At 37.8% G+C, this 25984-nt stretch overlaps 2 protein-coding genes across 9 annotated transcripts in view; both read left to right on the top strand.

Annotated features, from left to right (window-relative positions):
- The window catches only part of tjp1a (tight junction protein 1a), a 140542-nt gene extending 124561 nt beyond the window's left edge, over nt 1-15981 (top strand). For 6 of the 8 annotated variants that reach the window (XM_079809960.1, XM_079809959.1, XM_079809964.1 and 3 more), the window contains 13 exons: nt 677-759; nt 925-1135; nt 2524-2624; nt 3858-4196; nt 5605-5829; nt 7252-7974; nt 8063-8148; nt 8931-9134; nt 9317-9396; nt 9795-10230; nt 10430-10647; nt 10939-11082; nt 14058-15981. In XM_079809960.1, the coding sequence (XP_079666086.1) occupies nt 677-759; nt 925-1135; nt 2524-2624; nt 3858-4196; nt 5605-5829; nt 7252-7974; nt 8063-8148; nt 8931-9134; nt 9317-9396; nt 9795-10230; nt 10430-10647; nt 10939-11082; nt 14058-14152 (2945 nt within the window). In that variant the 3' untranslated portion in view covers nt 14153-15981. The remainder of the gene's footprint in view (nt 1-676; nt 760-924; nt 1136-2523; nt 2625-3857; nt 4197-5604; nt 5830-7251; nt 7975-8062; nt 8149-8930; nt 9135-9316; nt 9397-9794; nt 10231-10429; nt 10648-10938; nt 11083-14057) is intronic. The other 2 variants (XM_079809965.1, XM_079809966.1) reach the window with 2 other exon arrangements.
- A 1812-nt stretch (nt 15982-17793) lies between these two features.
- fam189a1 (family with sequence similarity 189 member A1) overlaps nt 17794-25984 on the top strand; it is a 141542-nt gene continuing 133351 nt past the window's right edge. Inside the window, exon 1 of the mRNA XM_079845590.1 lies at nt 17794-18477. Within this exon, the coding sequence (XP_079701716.1) occupies nt 18253-18477 (225 nt within the window). The 5' untranslated portion in view covers nt 17794-18252. The remainder of the gene's footprint in view (nt 18478-25984) is intronic.

Below are 25984 nucleotides of genomic sequence, written 5' to 3'. Positions count from 1 at the left end.
TTTTTTGTTTTTTTCTTTTTGCTGGAAAGACTTCCTGTAGTTGCTGCTATTTCAGAGCCATGATATAGTAAAGGATACAGATGTAGGTCTAGAGATGCTGTCTTATAGGGAAGGGGTAGTTCACCCAAAAATAAATATTGTCATCGTTTACTCACCATTGGACCATTGGAAAAAAAAAATTATATATATTTTTGTGAGTTTGGTTTTGAACAACATGAGGATGTTGACAGTATAAATGTTTGGGTGAACATACCCCCATTAAACAATGTATCAATGTCAGGGGCCACCAATGGCTCCTAAATGTTAAAACGCACTGACTTAACCATGTAATGACCTTCTGGTTGCACTCTGTAATGTCAAACGTTCTTCAGATATTCCAGATCCCTTCGTAGTCACTGTGGTGTACAGATGCTCCTATTCCCTCCACTTTATATAATGAAGATTCATATTTGCAAATCTATAGTTAATCAAAACACACCACATTGATGTTACACGTATGGAACATTTGAACAGTCTGCAGGTGCTCATATTGTGTATGCGGGCGCATGTGCACATCCATGTTGAATTGCCTTCTCACTGTATGCTTTTGAGGGGTGAAGATGCTGATGTCCTGCATGAGAGGGAGCGCAGAAAGTGTATGTGGATACTAGTATGGATTATGTTTTCTCTTGTGTAGAGAGTGAACCCAGAGATGCCGGCACTGACCAGCGCAGCTCAGGGATCATACGCCTTCACACTATCAAACAGATAATCGACCGGGTGAGATCTCTTACACACACTTGCACATACAAAGTTGTACAATGCAATGCAGGAACACAGTCTTTCTGAATGGCACTACTGCCTCCTGCTGGTGGATTATGGTAGAACACGTATACTTGAGACTCCATGAAATCAGTGAGAGGGTTTTTTGTTTGTGTTCTGCAGGACAAGCATGCAGTGTTGGACATTACTCCTAATGCAGTGGATCGGCTGAATTATGCTCAGTGGTATCCCATCGTGGCGTTCCTGAATCCTGACAGTAAGCAGGGCGTGAAGAACATGAGGACTAGACTGTGTCCTGAGTCCAGGAAGAGCGCCAGGAAACTCCATGAGCGTGCACTCAAACTCAGAAAGAACAACCACCATCTTTTCACATGTAAGTACAGATCTATTTTGAGGTTGTGTGTATTCTTTATTGTAATATATTTATATATATATATATATATATATATATATATATATATATATATATATATATATATATATATATATATATATATATATATATATATACACACACACACACACACACACATTGTTTTAATGATACTTTGTTTTACTTTTTGTTTTAATGATAAATGTGCATTAAAAATAGAATTTTTATATATATATATATATATATATATATATATATTATATATATATATATATTATATATATATATATATATATATATATATATATATATATATATATATATATATATATATATATTAGGGGTGTAACAATATATCATTTCACAATATATCGCAATTCAAACATTTAACTATGTATTGTATAGTTCACCCAAAATAAAAATTGTTGTGTGAGTTTACAGAGTTTTAGTGTCAGTATTACATTAAACTACTATGTGTAATGTTGAATATAATGCATAATAATACAATGAGGGAATATTTGTGGGTCCTGATAATGCCAAATGTCTTATAAAATATATTTTAAATATATCTAGTCAGTGACAGAGTGAAAGCATATTCGTCTAAAATAATTCTATATTTTCAACTTCAGGATCATGAATATTTTTATTCTTGTGTCACCATTGACTTGTGCATTGGGTTACCAGCACCAAGTCCAAGCCTATTCATTTCCACCCCCAATGTAATACCAAATTTAGCATTTTAATCAACACTAAATTTTTTGTTAACCTTTTACCATATTTCTTGGAGTATCGCAATAATATCGTATCGTGAGTTCAGTATCATGATATTTATTGAATCGTGAAATCGTGAGTATATATATATATATACTGCACCACGTCTCGTCTGGCCGACACACACGCACACACTCTGCACTCCACACACTGTGACCTCTTTAATGTGAATTAAATTATGTAGTTGACTGTAATAACTTGGAATTCATAAAACTACATCACATAAAATTACATCATGGGCCTCACTCCCCAGCCTGTCTGCTATCAAGTCTTATGGAAGTAATAAGACAGGCACACAGTGTATCTGACTGAGCTCTATAAAGGCTGTGGTTTTATACTTTATCATTCCTCATTTGTAAATCGCTTTGAATAAAAGCCTCATTAATGTAAATGTAACAGGGCAAAAAGATAGCTCAGTTCAGTCATAAAGAGAAAGAGAATCCAACAATGATCCATCTTTCGATGAATTAATGAGCATCTAAACGAGTGATATTTTAAGCTACAAACAGTGAGAAGTTTTATTTTTCACTTTTTATGAGCGTATTGTTATTTTTTTACAAAAACCTTGAGTCTCTCTTGAGTGATTTGGTGTCTTCCTTCCTGTCACTGTCCTCTAGCCACCATTAACATGAACAACATGAATGATGGCTGGTATGGAGCTTTGAAGGAGAGCATACAGCAGCAGCAGAACCAGCTGGTGTGGGTCTCGGAGGGCAAGGTGAGTTTCATTTAACTTTTCCATTCAACAGCGGATGCTTGAGGTTTCTGGGACAGGGTTAATTCCTGGTGTTCTGGTTCTATGGTTTTGTATTTACAGAGCATAGTTTGTGTTTCCCATGCATCTGTTATTGTGGTCACAACACTCATGTTGACCACTGTTATGGTTCATTTGATCAGCATCTGTTCTTTTTCCCAGTGGATTGAGTTTTATTTTTGTGATGTTTCACCATAATGAGGTTAATCTCATGAAACCTGTACCAGAAACTGTCATATTTGAATCTAAAAAAGTATTTTAAAAATGTTTTTATGCTTTGTGAAAACATTTACATAACAAATTAAGCACCCCCCTCTATTCTCAATATCATAGTGAGGAAAAAGTTTCAGGAAACAGTGTCCTTGTTACATATGTTGCATGTACTTACGGTAGTAATTACAGTAAATTACTCTGTACCTAAATGTATTATTACACTGTAACAAGTGAAATATTCACTTAGAAATATTCACAAGGAAACCTTAGTTTGGTTTAATTAGCATAAACCAAAAATAGATACTCATTCTCACATTTGTGTTGTTGTTGTTATTAATTAAAATGAAATATGAACATTTGATGAAAAACTTAAAAATGTGAAATGCTTCATTGGCAGCTAACTGAAATAAAATAAGCTGAAATTACTAAAACTAGAATAAAAAATAACTCAAAACTTGCGCTAAAGTTAAAATAAAAACTAAAAATATAAAAATGAAACCTAATTTGAAATATTAATAAGTACGATAAAAGTATGTAAATAATACTCAAATAACGCAGTTTCATGTTCTAATTACAGTAATGTATTTATAAACATTGTAGTATTTGTAGCACTACCTTTCATTTATGCTGATTTAAGTTTTTTTATTTTTTTAAATCATTGTATGGTAGTACTGTGAGAGATATTACAATAATATAATTTAAAGAAGAATAATTGAAAATACCGTGGAAATTTGTGTAAAATTTTGCCAAATTATCCTAAATATATTGTTAAAATGCAGAAAAATCTAATATGTAGGCTTTATTTTTCATGCAAAATATAATTTTGTGAGATCCCCCAATGTTACACATTTCATCTACATGTTGTCATTTCTCTCTTTCACTTTCTCAACTTATTTTTCACCCTCTCACCTCTCTCTACATGCTTTTCTCTTCCTCTTTCACTCTTGGTGAATTCTTTGCATCTTGTGTTCTCAATCTCCATAGGCGGATGGCGCACCTGACGATGACCTGGACCTTCACGATGACCGTCTGTCCTACCTGTCCGCCCCTGGTAGCGAGTACAGTATGTACAGCACGGACAGCCGTCACACCTCAGACTACGAGGACACTGACACAGAGGGCGGAGCCTACACGGACCAGGAACTAGACGAGACCCTGAACGACGAGGTTGGACCTCCAAGCGAGCCCGCCATCACACGCTCCTCGGAGCCTGTCCAGGAGGACCTGCCCGTCATCCAGGAACCTCCTGGATATGGAGGGTACCAGCCCGAACCGCTGAACCGCATCGACCCAGCAGGGTTCAAGGCCCCTGCACCTCAGCAGGTAGCGTTTCTACGAGCCGTACGCCTTCCCTGTTGTCTGGAGGCTGTGGTGTGCGTGAGAAAAGTGTTCTAGCGGCGCTATTGAAGGAGGAATGCTTTAAAAACCGTAGTACATTGCAGTACTAGAGAAGTGACAATGACCAAGTAATAATTGTTGCCACGTATTTATTATATGCATTTGTGAGCGTGTAGTTGTGTGAAAATGTGTGCGTGTGTGTGTGCGTGTGTGTGCGTGCGTGCGTGCGTGTGTGCGTGTGTGCGTGCGTGTGTGCGTGTGTGCGTGTGTGCGTGTGTGTGTGTGTGTGTGTGTGTGTTGTGTGTGTGTATGTGACAAATATAGCTTGGCTGTTATACTTCACGTAGATGCTGTGACTCTTATCTCAATATGATCACAATGGAGATGGAAGTGAGGACGTTGTATCTTTAAGTATGTTTAACGATTGCCCCATCCTTGTGGTCTAGCTGTCCCCTTATATGTCATGCAAATAATGTCATTACCAGAAAGTATTATGTGCATGATGGAATTACAGTGTTAAATATATTACTGTGAATGTATTTATCTATATTGGACCAATGGCCACTATGATATCCAAAGTGTCTTAGATCTTGTGTTACAAGAGCCAAAACATTGTACTGTACTGTAGAATTAAACTGACACCAGACTTACAGTAAAAACAGAACCTTGTTAGTTGCAAATTATTACATGACATGGTTCCCAGAATTACCTTATTCTGTATGTTAGTGGGATGTTCCTGATTTAGTGCAAGTTAAGCTGTGTGGACAGCATTTTTGGCATACTCTTAGCAGCTCTAACAGTGGAAGTGCAGTAGGCCTTGAAATGCTTTAAAAGTATAGCCACATAGAGATGCATTATTAAAATTCAAACAATAAGCAATAAGCATGTAATGCATATTTTTTAATACAATTCAGATGACTGTTAAATGTACAATATTAAAAAACTATTTTGTCTAAATAAATAAAACACCAAAACTAAAATCAACATCGTAATGTACAGTATGAAAAAAATTATTTATTTTGAAATATGCTAAATGTTATAATTAACAGTGTTAATAAATTAGTGTTTTTAAAGATTAGATGACAGCAAAGATATATATATATATATATATATATATATATATATATATATAATATATATATATATATATATATATAATATATACACACACACACACACACACACACACACACACACACACACACACACACACACACACACACACACACACACACACACACAAGTGCTGTCAATAGAGCTTAACATCAATTGAATCTGGAACATTCCCTTAATAGAACAGTTCTGGTATCAGGTGAGAAAGAAGAGAATCTCAGCTGAAGTGCAGTGGTGAGGTTTGACCACATGTATTAAACATTTTTGAACACCTTCACAGAAAGCAGAGGCTGCTCTCCCCAAGCAGCCTGAGCCGCTGGCAGAGACAGCGCCCCCTGCTGTTCATGTAAATGTAGGGGCCCCGAGTGCCAAGGATCTCCCGGTCACCCTCACTCAGGGGGATTTCAGCCCAGAGGCTGGCTCTCTCTTCCCACCTGCCCCTGAGCTAGCTCAACCCCCGTCTCCCGACCCCAACCAATCTGGACAACCCGGGTCAGAGTCCAAGGTACCTCGCTAGCCACCCCGCTCTGGACTGAAACCGGCCCACTTAACGCCCGAGCCGGGTGCCCTCTCTTATCGCCGTCTGCCCTGCCTGTGTGCTGCGGTGCTTTCCTCTAGCTCTTGCATGTGCGCTGTGTGCTTATCTATGAGAGCGTATGTTCTCTTTCTGTGACTGTGCGTGTGTGTTCATAAACAACAGTGGGTACGACAGAGGCCTGCTGCATCAGATCATATAGTTTATGAACCTTCAGGCAAGCCCAGGTCCCCACTGTTGCTTGCCTATTTTTGCATGGGTTTATTTTTCAGTTGGTTTGCTTGTTGAAGTAGAGTTAGTAAATACTAGTGATGCAATGAATGTGATAAACTGATTTAATAATTAATTTGATCTTCATTTAGATTCATAACTTTGAATTTCCCCCCTCCTGTTATGACTTTGAAAGGTAGCCTTGCTGTTTACAACAGTGTTCATTTTTAGTTTCTTTTAATAAAAGTATTCATTATATTTAGTGCATTTCTCATTATGTCATATTAATTAATTCAGCGATTTATGCTAAAATTTTAGTTGACAAAGATATTTCAGTGACAAGAAAGTAGAAAATTAAACTTCAGAACCCTGCACAAAAAAAAAAAAAGCATATCATGGCCAGGAATTAAGAATTCGTTTCCACAAATTAATTTGTGGCCACGTTGTACTAATTAATTGCATTTATGTGAAAACTGCCCTTATGAAAACTCCTGCAATAACTTTATAATGGAGCAATCCTTGACATTATTCATCATAATTTGATATTTTGAAGCATTCATATTCATTTAGATCATTCTACTTTAATAATCTTACAGTAATCTTTTTTTTCTTTTCATATTTTCACCAACAGTATGTTTTAATTAAAATAGTTTAATTATCCTAATTTTAGCTGCATTATTATAGAAAATCCAAAAATTATTTAAAAAAACTTTTTGTAGTAAGTAGCTAAGATGATCATTTTAAATTGGCTTAGAGTTGTGATTTTGTGTCTAACAGACTGGGCTTTTATGGTTTCTAAAAGGCTACTTCTCAAAATACATTTTATTTTTTGAAGAAAATTGTTTTTGTATATTTCTTTTTCAGTGGGACCTTTTCTGGCTGATTTTACCCCAATGATTTTGCAGCTTAACGTGTCATGAGTCATTGAATCTTTCTTAAACTCTGAAACTGTGTAATGGCTGCCTCCATTTGACCTGTTAAATAACTGCCCACTCTGAGTCTTCCTCTATTGCAGGTCTCTCTGCTGACTCTGTGCTTCATTCTTCAACTTTTAATCCGAATATTAATCACTTCTGGTTTCTGTCATTTCATTCAATTCAATTGATTGCTGTGGTTTTGAGTTTAACGTATGGTTCTTTGTACAGTTTGTTCATAAGTTTCCTGCTTTGGCTTTATCAACAGATGTACAAGAAGGATATCTACCGAACCAACGAGCAGGTGAGCCAAAACCCTATGCAGCCCAACTACAACCCCCAGCAGCCCCTCTACCAGGAAGACAAGCCATACAGAGATTACGACCACCAGCCCAGCCGCTATGATGGGGGCTACAGGGAACAAAAGGCTCGTAACTTTGACCCTCACCTACATTTTGAGAACAGCGTGCCTCCGTACGACGAGCAATGGGCTCAGTATGACCACACCTCTGGATACGACCCTCATATGCCCTACGAGGATGGTCTGAACCGTATGTATGGTCACCCTCAGACACGGCACGATACGGGCTATGACACGGGTCGACCTCGTTATGGCAAACCTAGCCCCGGACCGATCCGACACGATGAACCACCCCCTGCACGGCCACAGTATAACCAAGAACCACTTCCACGCACTCAAGCCACCTCCCGCTCCCCTGAGCCCCCCAAACAACAGTACTACGACCCCTCCCAGAGACCTTCCTACACTCAACCACCACAGAGGGGCTACATGAATTCAGAGGCCTCCATGACCTCTCCTAAACCGGAGTCCCTCTCACCGACAACGGAACCTGAACTTCCTCCTCCGGCCGAGGGAGAGGATGACCCAGCCATGAAGCACCAGTCCGTGCTCACAAGGGTTAAGATATTTGAGAACAAGCGATCCGTGTCTGTGGACAGAGCAAGAGAGTCTGCAAACTCTGGTATTCGGGTGAGTTGGCATAGTTTGTATTTCTACTCACTAAATATACACTCTACAGACTGAATAATTAATGGTTTAATTTTTCTGCTTCCTTTAGCCTGTGGACATGGTGCCTAAACCTGGCGCTGCCTCTGTGCCCAAAGCCAATTCATTAAGTAACCTGGACCAAGAGAAGGCCTTTAGGTAATGCACTAGCACATAAATTCAATACATTAACAATAACACATTACAATGTTACAAACATTTTTATTTCAAAGAAATGTTGTTCTGTTGAAACTTTCTATTCATCAAAGAATCCTGAATCACGGTTTCCATAAACAAATATTAGGCAGCACAACTGTTTTCAGCATTGATAATAATGAGAAATGTTTCTTGAGCACCAAATCAGCATATAAGAATGATTTTGGATTTTGGTGTCAATAAAAGCTTTTCTTTAACAAGGAAAACATGTTTTCAGCTCCGAAACTTACAGGATATTCTTATATCACGATTAACTTTCATATATCAAAAGCTGGATGAAAGTTGATTTCTCAATTCATGACCCCTTTAAAATAGACAAGTTATTTTAAATCGAAATAATATTTCACAACATTACTGTTTTTACTTTTTTTGACCAAATAAATGCAGCATTGGTAAGCATAAGAGACTTCGATAGACAAAAAAAAATCTTACCGACCCCAAACTATTAAATGTTATTACAGTAGCACTTGCTGTAGATATAAAGTTAGTCATATATCTCTATCTATTTGAGAAAGATTCAAATACAGAATCTGATTCTGCATGTCAATGATGAGGGGTAATTTGGCCACTCTTATGCTAAAGGCTTTCTGGTGATAAACAAACATACACATACTGACATACAAATGTTCTATATGAGGTTCTGATTATATTAGTGCACTTTTATTGAAATTGTTATTATTGCAATTATTATATGCATAAATGCACATGCGTTTTTCATCTGTCAGATCTCCAGAGCCACAGCAGCCCCAGCCTACAGCAGAAGATGATATCATTCGCTCGAATAACGATGACCCTGATGAGGATGAAGACTACTACAGGAAACAGCTGTCTTACTTTGACCGCCGAAGCTTTGACAGCAAACCCTCCGCACAGCTAACACCTGCCATCAAGCCAGCCCAACCCCAGGCACAGCCAGGGTACTACCCCAGGTACATGTTCAAATACTTGACTATACAAAAATAAAAGTCTGTTTTAACGTATATAAATGTGGATATTGGCATTCAAGTATTCAATTTGTAATATAAATTTAGATAGCAGTAAACATGATGACAAAATATATGGCTTTAAGTTTGAATCTTGAATTCATTGTTTGTTTGTCTGCCTGCTACAGGACAGAATCAGTAGAGAAGATCAACCCTGTTGCTCCAGCAATCCCAGCGGTCCCACCCCCGACCCTGCCCAAACCCTCAGGTAAGTGATTAATGGAAGAATGATTGGATGCCCATTGAACTTTCTATTGATCAAAGAATCCTGGGAAAAAAATTATCATGGTTTCCAAAATTCCCCAAAATATTAACCATCACAGCTGTTTTCAACATTGATAATAATAAGGTTATATTTAAGATATATTTATTGAGCAGTAAATTGGTATTAGAATGATTTCTGAAGGATCATGTGACATTGAAGACTAGAGTTATGATGCTGAAAATTAAGCTTTGCCATCTCAGGAATGAATTACATTTAAAAAAAAGAAATGAGTTATAAATTGTAATTATATTTCACAATATTACTGTATTTTAATCAAATAAATGCAGCCTTGGTGAACATAAGAGACTTATTCACAAATACACTTTATTTCTCACAAACAGTGACCCCACCGCTCGACCCACATGGATCTCCCAAAGTAAAGCCTCCCAGTCATGAAGACAAAGTCCAGAGCACTTACCTGCCTCAGAAAAGCTTCCCAGAGAAATCTCCTGTTAACGGCACCGGTGAACCTCCAAAGACCAACAGCACTGCCACGTCCAGCTACAACCGTTTTGTGCCCAAGCCGTACACCAACTCTGCAAAGCCCTTCGAACGCAAGTTTGACAGCCCCAAGTTCAACCACAACCTCTTGCCTAATGACACTCAAAATAAGAAAGATAATGTGAAAGCACCTATCAGTACCACAGCCAAGCCACAGAACTCACCTCAGCCGACAGACCATGACAGCGGCCTGGACACCTTCACTCGCACCATGGACCAGAAACCTAAATACCAGCAGAACAACATCAACGCCGTACCCAAGGCAATACCTGTCAGGTACAGTAGAAACTAGATCCATCATTTTGTCAAGTAGACCTTGTTATAGTTTTTTTCCCTAAAAAACTAAAAAAATTATTTTATTCATAATAACTGATATTACTTATTACTTATATAGCTATATTTATTTTAACAATAAAGAATAAAGATCAGAGTGAAAAAGAAGGTTTATCTGTTCTATTTTTCTCTCTCTTTCCAGCCCAAGTGCTTTGGAGGACGATGATGATGATGACAGCCACACAGTGGTGGCGACGGCACGGGGCATCTTCAACTGTAACGGCGGGGTTCTGAGTTCCATTGAGACGGGGGTGAGCATCATCATCCCTCAGGGAGCGATTCCTGAAGGCGTGGAGCAAGAGATCTACTTCAAGGTGTGTCGGGATAACAGCATCCTGCCACCTCTGGACAAAGAGAAAGGTCAGTCACGAATCTTTTAACTCGGGGGTGAGAAGATTGTGACATTTTTGTCTTTCTCTGGTCTGTGAAAGAAACATGGTAATACAGAGTTTGATGCTGATTCTTTTTCTTTTTTTAGTTTGGTAAAGATCACATTTTTAAAAATGTATACATTAATTAACCTGTACTCAAAATGCAAGTGAGATTATCAGTACTAAATTTGTAGCTTGATGAAAAACGAGGTCTTTTCATATATTCAGTTATGTGCTTGAGTGTAGAGTAAATGCTAAAGGAAAGAGTTTTTCTTTCCAGGTGAAACTCTGCTGAGTCCTCTGGTGATGTGTGGTCCTCACGGTCTGAAGTTCCTGAAGCCAGTGGAGCTCCGCCTACCTCACTGTGCGTCTATGACCCCTGATGGTTGGTCTTTTGCTCTAAAATCCTCCGACTCCTCGTCGGGTACGCTGTCCTCTCTCTGTCCTTTTTGGGGTCGTTTGGGATGGCTTTGTGACAACTTGTTTGGTTGTGGGCCTTTTTTCATTATGCATTTTCTTATTCACACCTCCATATGACCAGTCATTTGTTAACCTTTTTTCATTCATTTTAGTTATACTACTAAATATGTCATTTATTGTATCTCACTGACTCACTCATTCCAGTCTGCTCATTTATTTATGTGGTTTATTTAAGTGTCTCTTTTAAAACCGGGCGTGAAAATTCACCCTACAGAACAATAAATCTATTATTTACATCATCTAGGTATTTGGGTACATGCACATACTACTGTTCAAAAGTTTGGGGTCATATTTTCATACTTTTATTCAGACAGGATGCTGATCAGTAAATTGATCAAAAGCGACAGTAAATGCTGATCCTTTGAACTTTCTATTCATCAAAGAATCCTGAAAAAAATGTATTACAGAATACAGATTCCACAAAAGTATTAAGTAGCACAATTGTTTTCAGCGGTTCTGAAGGATCATGTGACTTTGAAGACTAGAGTAATGGCTGCTGAAAATGTAGCTTTGCCATCACAGGAATAAATTGCATTTTAAAATATACTGAACTAGATAAGTAATTTTCAATTGACCCCAAACATTTGAACAGTAGTGTATATTCTATAAGGAAATAAAAGGATAATCCCAATAGTTACACATTTAGATTTTACATAAAAGGAACTGGATGTGTTAACTAGGAAAAAAAGAGAATAATTGTGATTTTATTACATATTTTAAAGATACAAATACATAATAGTTCCATTCATGAATGACAACATGTCTATTATATTTTAACGAATGGACATTTTGCATTAGAGAAAGTACATTTGTTTTGGCAGATGGTTGTAGTAACAAATTCTGCATTATATTCATTGCGAGTAGTTTTCGTTGGGCAGATTTGTTTCAGATGCCTTTGTGTTATCATGATCAAGGCACTGAATCACTCAATTTCTCCCTTGAGGTTAGTTGAATAATCACAGATCTGCAGATGAACATTATGACAAAATAGGTTGTTTGCCATCTTCACTTGAGTCTCATGATTTCATGAATTTGCCAATGGGAATTCACATCTATTAATCATAATTCACTCACAATATTATTTGTGCTTTTAACTGATTCTCACACAGCCACCCAAATGTCTGAATATGCAGAGATGCTGGAATTGCCTCTGTCCCGCTAATGGAGAACAACAAATGTTTTTCCCTTGGTCTTAATTTCTCTCTCTCTCTCTTGTTTCACCCATTCGTCTCTATATAACTCTTATTGGTAAACCTGGCACCACCCTGTATTAACCTCTAATGAACCTCTCGTTCTGAATGTGCAGTGGAGAGATCGGAGACTCCTGCCTCATCCAAAACCATTACAGGCCTTTACCTCTAATCTGCATATTTTAAAATAAGGCCATCAATTATCTATAGCTCAAGGCACATTTCCCTGCACTCTCTTGGAAAGGGAGCGTTTACCTAACTTCTTTAACACAGAAGTTGTTCTGATGGAGCTCATAGTAGAGTACAAAAGAGCACTGAAATCCTGAGATCCTCAATAAATGAGCTAAAAATTATATGCTTAACTGTTTAACCATCGTTTTTATTTTTGAAGATAACATGTAATTTCTTCACCATAAAACCACCAAACGGAACATGCAATATGTTTGAATCCAATTCTGTTTGGTGCCGCTAGTGGTGCAGAAATTACACACTTCACCTTGATGAATGGAAAAACAACTTTGTTTTTATGCATTACAGCACCTTAGGCTATGAGCTTATTGGTTATTGCTCTGGCTCTGCTGATGATCTCTATCAGAACAAATAACGCATGCTGAGAGCCTGTCTTATCTCCGAGCGTCCCGCTACGCTCCTCTCTTTCCTCCATGCAAACCAACGAGAACAATAACTCAAATTTCACAATATTATACTGTGAGACAGCTGTTCAAGTAAGCTAGAAAATAATGCACCTCGTTTATAATTTTATGAAGATCGTGTTTGCTACAAATGTGTTTTGTTTTAAGTAACATTTTTGTTAGTGTTTGTTGTAGAAAACAAGCATGCATGTGGCTTAAAGGGATCACCCAAAAATGAAAATTCTGTCATTTACTTACCCTCAAGTTGTTCCAAACCTCTATGAGTTTCTTTGTTCTGCTGAACACTAAAGAAGATATTTTGAAGAATGTTTGTAACCAAGCAGGTAGAGCAACCATTGACTACCGTAGTAGGGGGAAAAATACTATGGTAGTCAATGGTTGCTCTATCTGCTTTGTTACAAACATTCTTCATAATATCTTCTTTTGTGTTCAGCAGAACAAAGAAACTCGAGGGTGAGTAAATGATGACAGAATTTTCATTTTTGGGTGAACTATCCCTTTAATTGAATTATTTTTTCTGACACTGCATATTCTTGATGTATAATACATACACTAGCGTTCAAAAGTTTGGGGTCAGCAAGATTCTTTTATTTTCTTATGCTCACCAAGGCTGCATTTATTTGATCAAAAATACAGTAAAAACAGTAATACTGTGAAATATTATTACGATTTAAAATAACTGATATATATTTAAAATGTAATTTATACCTGTGATGGTAAAGCTGAATTTCCGGCATCATTACTCCAGTCTAATATGCTGATGTTTAAGAAACATTTCTGATTATTATCAATATTGAAAACAGTGCTGTGTAATATTTTTGTGGAATCCGTGATGTAATTTTTTCAGGATTCTTCGTTAAATATAAGGTTAAACAGGAGTTTTAAGTTTATTTGATTATATATATTTCTTATCTAACAGTGTGAAAGTCTTTACTGTGACTTTTGATCAATTTAATGCGTCCTTCCTGAATAAAAGTTCATTTCTTTCTTTATTTAAAAAAACTTTTGAACGCGGTGATTGATCTTACTCTCAATTCATCAATCATATTCATCTGCATTTTCTGTTATTTATCCAGGTGATCCTAAGAGTTGGCAGAACAAATCTCTCCCTGGAGATCCCAACTACATGGTTGGAGCCAACTGTGTGTCTGTGCTTATTGACCATTTCTGAGGAGAGCAACTGCAGGTCCCTTTACTGAATGTGGAACCAGTTTAAAAGAGAGCGGACCTTCCCCCTTATGAACACGCATACTCATACACACACACACACACACACAAGATGAAGGCTACGCACTATGCTACACTAAATGAAGGGTCTCCTGACTGTGCTCTGGCTTTGTTTACGGTAACCTCTGAGACTGGAGGGAGGGTTACATTCTATGAAGTGCTGTTCTAATCTCCTCATCGTCCTCTTCATATTTGCTTCTTCCTTCACTTCTTTTTTAAGTGCTTTTAAAGGCTTTCGAGGATGACAAAAACAGACATTAACCATTGATGGACTGCATGCTCTGTGCCACTGACCAATTAATAATCACACTGTAAGCCAACTGTAATATTTTGCGACACAATTTGTGTTTATTTTTTAAAGTATTTAATAGGTTCTTCCATTCAGCCTAGGTAGCCTATATTAAACGTATAGACTATATTAATCTGCAAATGTATTTTCACGTCATATAGTATGCACACTATAACGTTATGATTATAATGTATAGTGCAACTTTTCTAGAATAACAAATTCTAGTTTTAGGATTTTTAATCGAGCAGTTGAAGTGTACATCTGACACGTTTGCTGACTTTATCACGTCAAGGTGCAGGATCAGTGCTAGAGCTTTAAGGAAAGAGTCGGAGGGAAATGGCATCTGAAATATATACAGTATGAAATTTTCTAGCCAAGGATGTGTCACTTAAGGCTCACCTTTTTTAATGGCTCCTTTGTAGACACCACTAGCCTCCTCACAGACCTGTGAACTTGAGCACTGGAACATTCCTGCTGTGTCGAGATCTATGCACGTGCTTTGACTCAGGTGTGAAGACCGCTGCTCTTTCCTCTCCCCTCTTTCTCTTCCAGATTCTTCCTCATTCCTTCTCTCTCTTGCTCTCTCCGTCTATCTCTCTCTCTCTCTCTCTCTCTCTCTCTCTCTCTCTCTCTCTCTCTCTCTCTCTCTCTCTCTCACACACACTCCATGTAAAGCAGTGATGCCTTATCTGAAACGACTCACTTTTTTCAATAAAAAAAAACCTTTTTGGTTTGTTTTTGCTAAGTTGTTCTGATAAATTATGAAGAAACTGAAGTTGTCTTTCTGCCATTTTTGTCAACCCGCTGTACAAATAAACATGGGTGTTGCACACAAGGACAGGCTAAAGAAGGCTAAGAACAGGTTTTCTCTTTATCTGCTATGCACATGACCTTTAAAGAGAAACACAAATAAAAGATGGGAAGAAGGAGATCAATTGGCTGTACATAAAGCTAGCATTGCCTTCATTATTGGTTTGTAAATGACTTTTTTTGTATGTCTTTATTATTTTGTATAAAACTTAAAGGGGGAAAACATTTATAAAAGTGGATGAATGAAAACAGTCGTCTTTGTATTCTGGTTCTACCCTTGAGCCTTGGAACGTGTACTTGGCAGTAATAATATCACCTTTTCTACAGATACACACTAAATATAAGCATTTTTAATAATAACATTCTTTTTATTCTTTATTTACAAAAGAAATTGCTTGGTGTAAACTATTCTCAAAACCGGTTTCTTTTCAATGGTGTGCTTGAGATGTGTTCCATGCATTTATTTGTGATACTGGATGCTGCATTGTGTGTCCTGAAATGTATTTTTGTACTAATAGATTTATTATGGCACACCGGAAGACTTTTTTTTTTCTTTAGACAGTATAACACCGCTTTGACTGGTCATTAGCTATTCACATGTGACAGAGTTTGTTCCCTTTTCAACACAATTTCCAGTATGCCACTGTATTAAAAAATAAAAAATTTAAAATACACTATGTTGTCATTTTATTCAGGATGTTTCGTAGTTGTAGGTGCAATATACACATTACTTTGATTAGAGAATACAGTTTGGCGTTGCAAAGGAGCAAGGTGACTTTCAAAATGTCTCATTGCGACAACAGCATATCGTGTAGTGACACTTAATGGCCTGCAGATGGCGCAAATGCTTTACTGCGCAGATCCATTCACAACGTGCATTGCGTCTGTCGATTTTAAAATTTAAATAATACTGTACCTTTAGTCGATTGGTTAAATGAAGCCAAGCTAAGTGATCACATGTACTGCTTGAATACCCAATGAAACTTATATTAAAGAAATAATATAAATCAAGTATATGATTTATAACTGCTGGGAGAGTCAACACAAAGAAAGCATTATTATACATACTATTATTTTACTATCAGGCATAATTCATATTTCTTTGAACTTTTCATGTGTCAGTTTCAGTAGTTTTAAATCTAATCTTTATACAATATCAGTCAGTATTGAAAATGTGACTTTAGTCTTCCTCTGCTAACAAATGTGACTGTTGACATGTTTACAGGTATAATGATATATGTGAGACAGGGCAAACAGACACTGTAAATATTACATGTACTAAATATGGTAGTTTGGTCTGTGTATATAAGGCTATGACATGTTTAACATGCTTCCTTTTAAGGAGCCTTGACAGACATAATCTGGAATTAAAACAGTCTGGTAATAATGGGGCTATTTAGCTACTCCAGCCATGAAAAATGTTCACATGAAATCAGAACGATCTACATTTTAATTCATAATACACATTCGTTTGTAGAAAACATAACTATTTTTCATGCAAACTTGCAAGTACATTTTGGTCATAAATGTTACTGATTGGATTAAATGGGTGTATATTAACTTTTTCCGGTCCTCAAATGTGATTGGCTGAAAAATAAACATTTGATTGGTTGATCGGCGTTGGCTACTAACAGCGTTGGTTCAGCGACTGTCACTTCTCTTCTTAGTGTTAATTGAGATTTACAGGAGTAGTTCAGCGAAGAGTTATTTGTTTAGTCGAAACGTCTGTGTTTTATCTCACAAATCGACGCAGACTAAAGCGAATTTGTCCACCGCGAGGACCCCGTTTTGGAAAATCAGATCGTTGGCCAATGCTAGCTCAGAACGGGTTTCTCTCGCGGTGAGAAATGGAAAACCCGGAAGGGAACTCCAGGAGAATCAATACAGAACGCCTTGATCTGAGGAGGGGAAAATCCGCTCCATTTACACACTTGGCTCCAGACCGGCTTTCAGTCTGTGCGTTAATCGATGGCACGCTTGATACTTTAGCTTATTACTGAAGAATAAATAATCAAACTTTATTATTATTTTGGTCTGAAAACTACTTTTTTATTTAACTTGTATAAAACAGTATGACACTCACATTGCTGCAGTATAACTGAATATCAGATGCTAGGCTAGCAATAAATCTGTACAGTGTCATTGCTTAAATGGCATATTAACCGAACGCACAGACTCAGTCTTAAATCGAGTTTAATGAAAAGTAACATTATGAATAATAAGTAAGTTTAATAAGGCTCGTTATATCATTCATTCACAGACTCTGGCTTTTATGGCTCCACAAACGAGTTCGTTGCCCGCATCCATCTATCTGAATCTACATATCGCGGCGCGCCAGTCCAGCTCCTCTACACAAGCAGCACCTGCTCACACATCCAACTGACAGACTACCAGCGCGAGGCTGTACGCAAAGACCGAGCGAACATTTTTACTCTGGAGTCGGACCTCGGACATTGGAAACGCGTCGTGGAACCTCAGTCCGCGTCATACACAGCCCGTACATGCGCGTGATAGATGTGAATTCCGTTCCTTTGAATACGAGCCCTGTTATTTAGACGTTCTCCGTGCAGAGCCGCGAGAGGTTTCATTAAAGGACTGTCACGGCTGTGAACGGATTTGATGGATCACCTATCCTGTGCGTTTCCTCGAAGCGTGTGATCACACAGCGCGCGTTTTCGCAAAGCTTGTCTTATTGAGATGATTTTGGATAACGCTGGGTAAAACACCTGCTTGAAAACGGCGCACTTATCCCTAGAACAGTGAGAGCAGGACATCGCGAGGTTCCTCGTGTAACGGGATGATGGTCTGCGCGTCTTGGCAACACGCTATGCATTCAGCTTTACTTTGTGGATGTCGGAGCGACTAAACACAGAGGTGTCCTGTAAACCCGAAACCCGCTGATTTAACCCAAGTTTTGGTTTTATTTAAACTGTTTAGTCGTGACCATGCCCGTCAGTGCAATGCCGAGGGGTCGCTCTCTGAGCCCGGTGTCTCTGTCCCGCAGTCTCTCCCGGCTGAGGGAGTTTCGAACCCGGACTCGCATCATGCTTTCTCTGGGAGTTTCACAGATGGTGCTCGGGAGTCTCATTTTGGCTGTCAGTTTCGCCGCTTTGGCCCTTACTACATCTCCGAGGGTGAGACACTCGTGTCCCTTTTGGGCTGGATTCTCGGTAAGTAGTCTTTATTCTTGAAAAATCATGTATTTTTGTTAGTTTTCACTGAAGAGAGGGGTGGTATTACGCGCCATTTGTGACCCCCAGCAACTGCATAGTCAGCAACCACAGCACGCGCGCCTGATTCTTAGTTTATAATTCAATTCTCCAGGTCATCAACGAGAGCCTGCGGTATAATATTCACCAAATGCGAAATTAAATGGCCTATAAATAATTCTGTTGGAAGGGAGACTCATTGAAGCGTTTTTATTGCTTGGGCTCAGGTGAGCTCACCTATGAAAGGCTGTGGTTGGTGAATTGCCACTTATAATGCAGCAGAATGATGAAGCCAAATGCTTAAAGGAGATCAGACAAATTCATGTGCATTTCACACTTATGCCTGTTGATGTTCTGTGTGCAAATGTTTCAACAGGCTGTTTGTTTCTGACTAGTATTGATTAATGCATCCTTGTTAGATTTTCCAACAAGAATAATTCTGCTACTTAATCACAATAAGAGCAAGTCTCTTCCACAGTCACTGACCACAGTGCACACTTTAGAGATGGCTATACATATTTAATGCAGTTTGATCAATATGCTATTGCCATTTTATTGCATGTTGTAACTGACACTTTGCACATAGTTTGTTTAATTGTTTGTTGCACTATTGTTTATGTTGTTATACCCTGCTGCTTCTTGCATTGCCTTTCAAAGAGCTTGGCATGATCTTTTTTTATTGATTGAGATTTTAACTTGATAGTAAAGGCTCAGATAGAATCTCTGAAATTTGGGAGATGAAGGTTAGTTGAACCCAGTGTGATTTGTACCTATGTAGCAGAGGTTTCAATTACATTGCCATTGTTCCTCACAAAGTAGTTCATAAGCACAACCCCTGATTAGTCTTTACCAGGTATTGTGCAAGGAACTTCTGTAGGACAGTATTTTCAATACCTTAAAAATGAATTCCGGCTACTGTAAATATTTATGAAGTCACAACCGTTGATTTCCCCCAGCCGTATGTAAAAGCTCACTGGTGTTAATTATGGTTTTGAAAAAGTAATAGAGAAGGGGCAGGGACATGTGGTGACAAAGATAACCAGCCTTGTGGTCAGAGGTCAAACAACAGGGCTCGCTGATCATTCTCCTGACGCTGATGTAGTGCACGCAGCAGATAAGGAAACATGTGGTCATGAGAAAGCTCAGCTGGTTCTTTTATCAGTATGATTTGATATGCGTTTCGTGGATTTTCTTGTATATCTATAGGTGCAGGGGGATTCATTTAGCTGGTTTTAAATATCTAATAGGGTTCTGGAATAGATTTTGCACTGATAGGGGTAGATCTCTGTGTCCAGGACTGAAGCACCCAGAGAGTTGGTGAACACGCTGTTCTCCTCATTGGACTGGGCGACTGGTGCATAATGGAGCTCTGCAGAATTACTTACCAGAGTCTGGATTAATGGTGTGGTCTTGAGTGAGCGGAGCAGCGGGATGAACAGCATGTGTGCTTGTCCTTGCAGGAAATGCAATGGTTTAAACTCTTCAAAATGTATTTGTGCCCCCATTTCTTTACATCTGATCACCTACCTACACTCTTAAAAAACAACTTTCCAAAGGGTTTTTTTGCAGCGATGCCAGAACCAATTTTGGTTCCCCAAACAACCTTTTAGTAACAGTTGTTAAAAGAACCACATTTTCTTCACATGAAGAACATTTTGATAATCTGAAGAACCTTTTGTGCAATGGAAATTTTCCATAGGCCTAGATGTTTAAGGTTCTTCATAGATAGAACCAATAAAGAGTCTTTATTATTGGAGTCCACTGTATCTATTTTATTTGTTTATCTGCATTTATTATATACAACCAATCTTATCATCAGGATGCCCAATATATTTGCTTGATTATTTATTTTTATATTTATTTGATCATTTTTCCAATAATGATTTCATTTTAACGACAATCTGTATCAGTTGATATTGGACAGCTTATTTATTTATTAAGCAGATTTCAAAATGCATATTTATCAATTTTTCGTATTTTTTTTATTATTTTTTGGCTAATTCTGTTATACAGATAGTTGGAAAATACCATGGACATGTCAACATCAACATTATTTTGAATGCAAAAGTGTACTGTATATTTTAGGTGCTAGAACTGGTCACCATTATTTTTTGCCTTTTAAGGTTTGTCACAGTTCACTATGTGGTATTTTAAAATAAGTTTTCCAAACTTTACAAAGTTTCATGAATCAAATATAAATATTCCATGTAATCTCTCTAGTAATATTAAGTCCTAAAATGGATGTTCAAAATAGTAAAAAAATAAAAATAATTATATATAAAACAATTAGAAAAAGTGATTTTAATATAGTTTTAGGTCGAGTATGTTACACTGTAGGACACTGCTATCACTGCTTGAAACAACGAAAAGAAAGAAAGCGGAAGCTTTTGTGTTGTCATACTGTAGTGCTAAATATAACGCTAGAATTGTGTGTATTAAGACCCCTCGGGACCCGATGTAAGATCCATCAGTCAGAGAGGTTCCTGAACCTCAATCGTTCTTTTGATTCTATATATATATATATATATATATATATATATATATATATATATATATATATATATATATATATATATATATATATATATATGGAATGATTCTCAATCGTTCTGTATATATTCTGTATGTATATATCAGGTCAAAAAAAGAAAAAAAAATGTCATGCTTTTTTTCTGGTAAGACTTAAGGGTAGGTCATGTTAAGAACCCCTACATCTTTTCTCTCTGCTTTTTGCTGCTCATGTTCCCCACCTCCCCCTCATCTCTTATCCCTCTGTCTTTGCTGTAACATCAGAAACACACAGAGAGCCTGCTTCAAGTCTCTGACCACAGCAGGGAGGCTTGATCAGCAGGAGAACTGTGAATTTTTATGTGTGCACAGAATTTTATTTTTTAATCCACCTTCATGTGAGAATTTAACTCATGCTTCTCCTCCTTTATGCAAAAAGCCATTTTGTTATTCTGTTCATACACAGATCCTTTCAATCAAAGGCCGTCATAGTCTGCTGAAGGAGAGAATCTTCGGTGTTGGTTTGACAGAAGGGTGTTGGAACTCTGACAGCCATAAACAGACATGTCACAAGGGTAACAAAATGAGTCCTGACAAGCTTATATGAAATGACCCTCTGTCATATCACATTCCACGCAGACCTGAACAGTTTCCTGCTGAATCTAGCAACACTGAAAAAATAACCAGCTCTGTTCAGTGTGTTCGAGTGATGCACACTCAAATCCATATTGTCAATAAGTACTTTTACATGGATTTTAAAAGTTCAATTTCAGTCATACCAAAGCAATAATCATTTTTTTAAGTCAGCATGAATTCAATACCCAGCCTATTTTCTTTATGCATGTTACTGGTCTTTTTACTGGAATTGTCAACAATTCATCCATGCAAAAAAAAAAAAAAAAAATTGATTATTATTATTATTATTTTACCTTTGATCAAAACTTGCTCTTCCTGTGACATGACTTTTCTTTGCTGACGAACACTCCTACTCAAAAGTTTGGGGTTGGTAAGAATTTTTTTTTTTTGTGCTTACAAAAAATCACACTTTTGTTCTTATGCTTACCATGGCTGTGTTTATTTGTTCATGTACAATACAAGTGACATTCTGTACAAGTGCGCAAGACCAGGGTTTCCCAAACTGGGGTTCACAAACCCCTGGGCATTCATGAGGAAACTGCGGCTTATAATTAAATCATAAAAATGGAGAGAGAAAAAAAAAACAGACATGATCTGTGCATTTCTAATATGTGGGGCTCTGGACAGATATTCACATTTTAGTTTTTCTGATCCCACATTCTCAAATCTGTGATGTCAGCTTCTCCTCATCCAGCTGAGTATGAGCTTCTGCTGTGGAGACTGCACATATGCCAAGCATCAGAACTGACTCTTGTAACACAGCCGTAGAGATTTAGAACAGGAGGAAATCATCAAACTCCACTGGCCACCTGCTTGCAGAAATCACCGCTCATAATATACAAATATTAAAGGGATAGTTCACCTACAAAATTAAATTCTGTCATAATTGAATTGCCCTCGAGTTGTTCCAAACTTATATGAATTTCTTTCTTCTGCTGCACACAAAAGAAGATAATTAAACGGTTGATGGATCCCATTGACGTCCATAGCATTTCTTTCCCATACTATAGAAGTCGATGGGGTCCATCAACTGTTTGGTTACACATTCTTCAAAATATCTTCTTTTGTGTTTAACAGAAGAAAGAAACTCATGTTTGGAACAACTTGAGGGTGAGTAAGTGATGACACAGATGAACTATCCCTTTAAACTTTTCTTCAGCATGCAGTACTAATATAGTTGTGACCCATGAGTATGTAGGAGTCCATGTGTGGGCATCATGTGGTTTCACACGCAAGACACTGAAGCTTTGCAATCTAAATTTGACTTTTAATTATGATGGGTGGGAGGAGGCAATACATATTACTTCTACATGCGATAATGAGTGCGAGACTTGGTTTATTTCCAGAATTTCCAAATAAGTGATCTCTTCCATCCCGGTCCTTTGCCTTATAAGGAAAACCTTAACTTTTCCTTTCAGCTCTTCAAATCCATCTCTGTCTTTTCCCTTCCTCTTCATTCAAGTATACCCGCAAAAAAAAACACGTCAGTTCTCCCTAGCTCAGTTTAATCAGCTCATTTCATTGTGGTCACCATTGTTTACTCCATCCCAGAACTCATCTCTTACTTTGCAGAGGAGCCTCTGTTGCCTCACTCACCATTTTGGATCCTTTCCCATGCATCACATTCAATACATCATACTTATAGTCTTGTTTCTTTTCGCTACATTTTGAGTGTTTTCTGTTGGCTCGTGGGTCATCGAGACATTTGTAAAGTGTGATAGAGAAGACTCTTGGGAACATTGTGATGAGAAGAACAGGGCCAAGGCCAGGTTCAGAGGGAGGTGGACAAAGAGAATGGCAGAGCGCATTTTGTTTGGAGTGAGATAGGGCTGTTCACTGGACATAGATGTTTTGTTCTCTCACGCCAGTCCTCACTGAGGAGCTTCTGGCAGATTATATTTTATGGCTAAAATTGGAAAAATAAAACCGATTCCAATCTTAGGTATTTATTTATTTATGTATTTTCCTAGTTCCAGATAGGCCTGTAGAATATTTATTTATCATTATAGTAAGATTGCATTTCCACCCTAACTGGAATACATTTCAACAAAGATAGCAGGTGTCTACAGTTGTGTCAGTCTTTGAATGAACACAATTGTTATGAAACAGTCTGCCTACGCCTGGGTGGAAATTGGTTTCGTTTTTTTTTTTTTAGCATGTGAAAAATATAATTCATTGCTAGAGCAATCAGAGCTTGGATCTGGACCAATAAAAAGACAATGGCTGTTTTGATAATACTAGAGCAATTCTGCTGTTTTTCCATCCATAAGGATCTACCATTAAAAGAGTATAATTCCAGCAGTAAAACCTTGTGTACATATTCAAGTGTCTGTCTCTACGTCATTTACAGCTTTGATTAGTGATTAATGGTCGAGACATGGAGTTAAAGAGGAAAAATCGCCTTTGTGGTTTGTGTGTGGAGCTGGCAGAATTAAAATCTCTTTGCATACTAATTGGTAAATTACAAGTTTGCCTGAGAGAATAGGCCTAGATGGGAGTTGTTCATTTCTTGGGTTGGCTAAATTGCCTTGCGTAATTGTTTCTGAATATGAAACATGATTAAAGACTGAGGAGGTGGGATGGATCTCATTTAATGAAACTTCTCAGGCGCAGGTGGCCATACTTAGATGAGATTTCCATGAGCAGTTCATGTGTAATCCATATTTTCTGCAAATAGCAGGCCATTAAAGGACGTGCAATAACCGATACTAGTTTCCAGGTTGACTCCTGGAAGTCAGCTGATTAGATTTGAACTACCAATAATTAGTAATGCACCAAAATTTTGGCATCCAACAATATCTAGTCATACATTTTCGGTTTTGGCCAAAGTAGTTTTTGAAGGCAAAATCACAGTCATTTTTAAGGGGCGGATTGGTAACAAATCTCAAGTTTCAGTGCAGTAAACCCGTTTCCTTTGTATGGATGAGATGGGTTTTGTTTATTAGTTTTTATGTGGAAGCATTTTGGTTTCAGGGAAAGGATGAGTTAATTCAGGAGCTCAAGGCTCATGCCTACGCCCACTAGACCAGACATTCTTCTTCGGATCAATCACTTTCCTCTGGAGACTCCATTACTGAATTTGCTCTCACGCCACTCACAGTTAAATCACCCATCTCTGACAAAGTGTGCTAGATCAGTTAATTAGATGGATTCTGATCAATGATTCGATTTGCATGTTTTTCCCGCCTGGTTATTTTGTTTGAGTGTATCGTGCACTGCAGCATTGTAATGTCTGCCTCAGTCATTCATCTTTTGTGGTGACCTCATTTTTTGTGCACTCCCAGAAATCACTGCACGTTACGAGCTCCCCTGTGAGCCTGCAAGCTGTTCAGGTGTCAGCGGTCAGTAGTAATTCATTTTCATTGTGCAATTCTTTATTATAAGTAGGCTCATTTTTTCCTATCATTTGAGTGTCCCATCTCCAGGGACCCAGACTATCCCTGCTACACTAATATTCATCTCATTGCTCATCTGCTACTCTTACTTTCTCTCCATCACTTAAAGTTACATAGATCCCATAATGACTCTTGCCCCCTGCCTGTTAGACTTGGATTTCTTCGTGTTTCCTCACATCACACACCTTTACAGAAACATGAAGTGTAACACGTTACAAAAATGTTCAATTAGTTAACATTAATCGATGCTTTAGGTATCATGAACTAACAGTGAACTAACACCTTTTTTAAACTCAGGGATTTTTCAGTGATCCAGTAATCGAAATCATTCAAACAGTCCAAAACCGCGCCAATGTAAAGAAGGTCAGGCTGATTACATCAGATATACCAGATAGACTCTCATTGCGTTTTTAGTGAATTGTTCATTCCAGTGTGTGTGTGTTGCCTCAAAACACAAGCTCTGTCGTATTCTGCGATTGTTTCTGAAGAGCGCAATTTTGGTGACGTAGGCTACAGGAGTCGTGCAGTAAGCATGTGAGAGTCTGTTATATTAATGTACAAAGAACAAACCGTGTATGTGCGTGCTCTCTAACTGATCGCACGCTGCATTCATGTACAGACACATTTCAGTACATTTGTGTTGTTTCCACACACACTCAGGAAGGATAATGTTTTGTCATGTGTACATTGTGTTTAGTAATCGTAGGTTTATGCAGTCAAATCAACGCAGTTGATTTAGGAGTTTTTTGGCATCTCCGTGTGGTCCTTTTTTGGTAGGTGCTTAGGTGTGTATACATTTATTATATAATACAATTATGTGGACTCCTTATATTTGGTTATTTGTGTCCTTTTGGAGTCTTCAATGATCCTTGAAGATTGCAGAAAATACAGTTTTGTGAGAATCACCCTTCAATCTGATTGTTTACTTT

The sequence above is a fragment of the Gobio gobio genome (genome assembly GCF_949357685.1).
Source record: "Gobio gobio genome assembly, chromosome: 2".
Taxonomy (NCBI): Eukaryota; Metazoa; Chordata; class Actinopteri; order Cypriniformes; family Gobionidae; genus Gobio; species Gobio gobio.
Note: the sequence above shows the minus strand (reverse complement) of the source record. Positions and strands in the feature narration are given on the sequence as shown.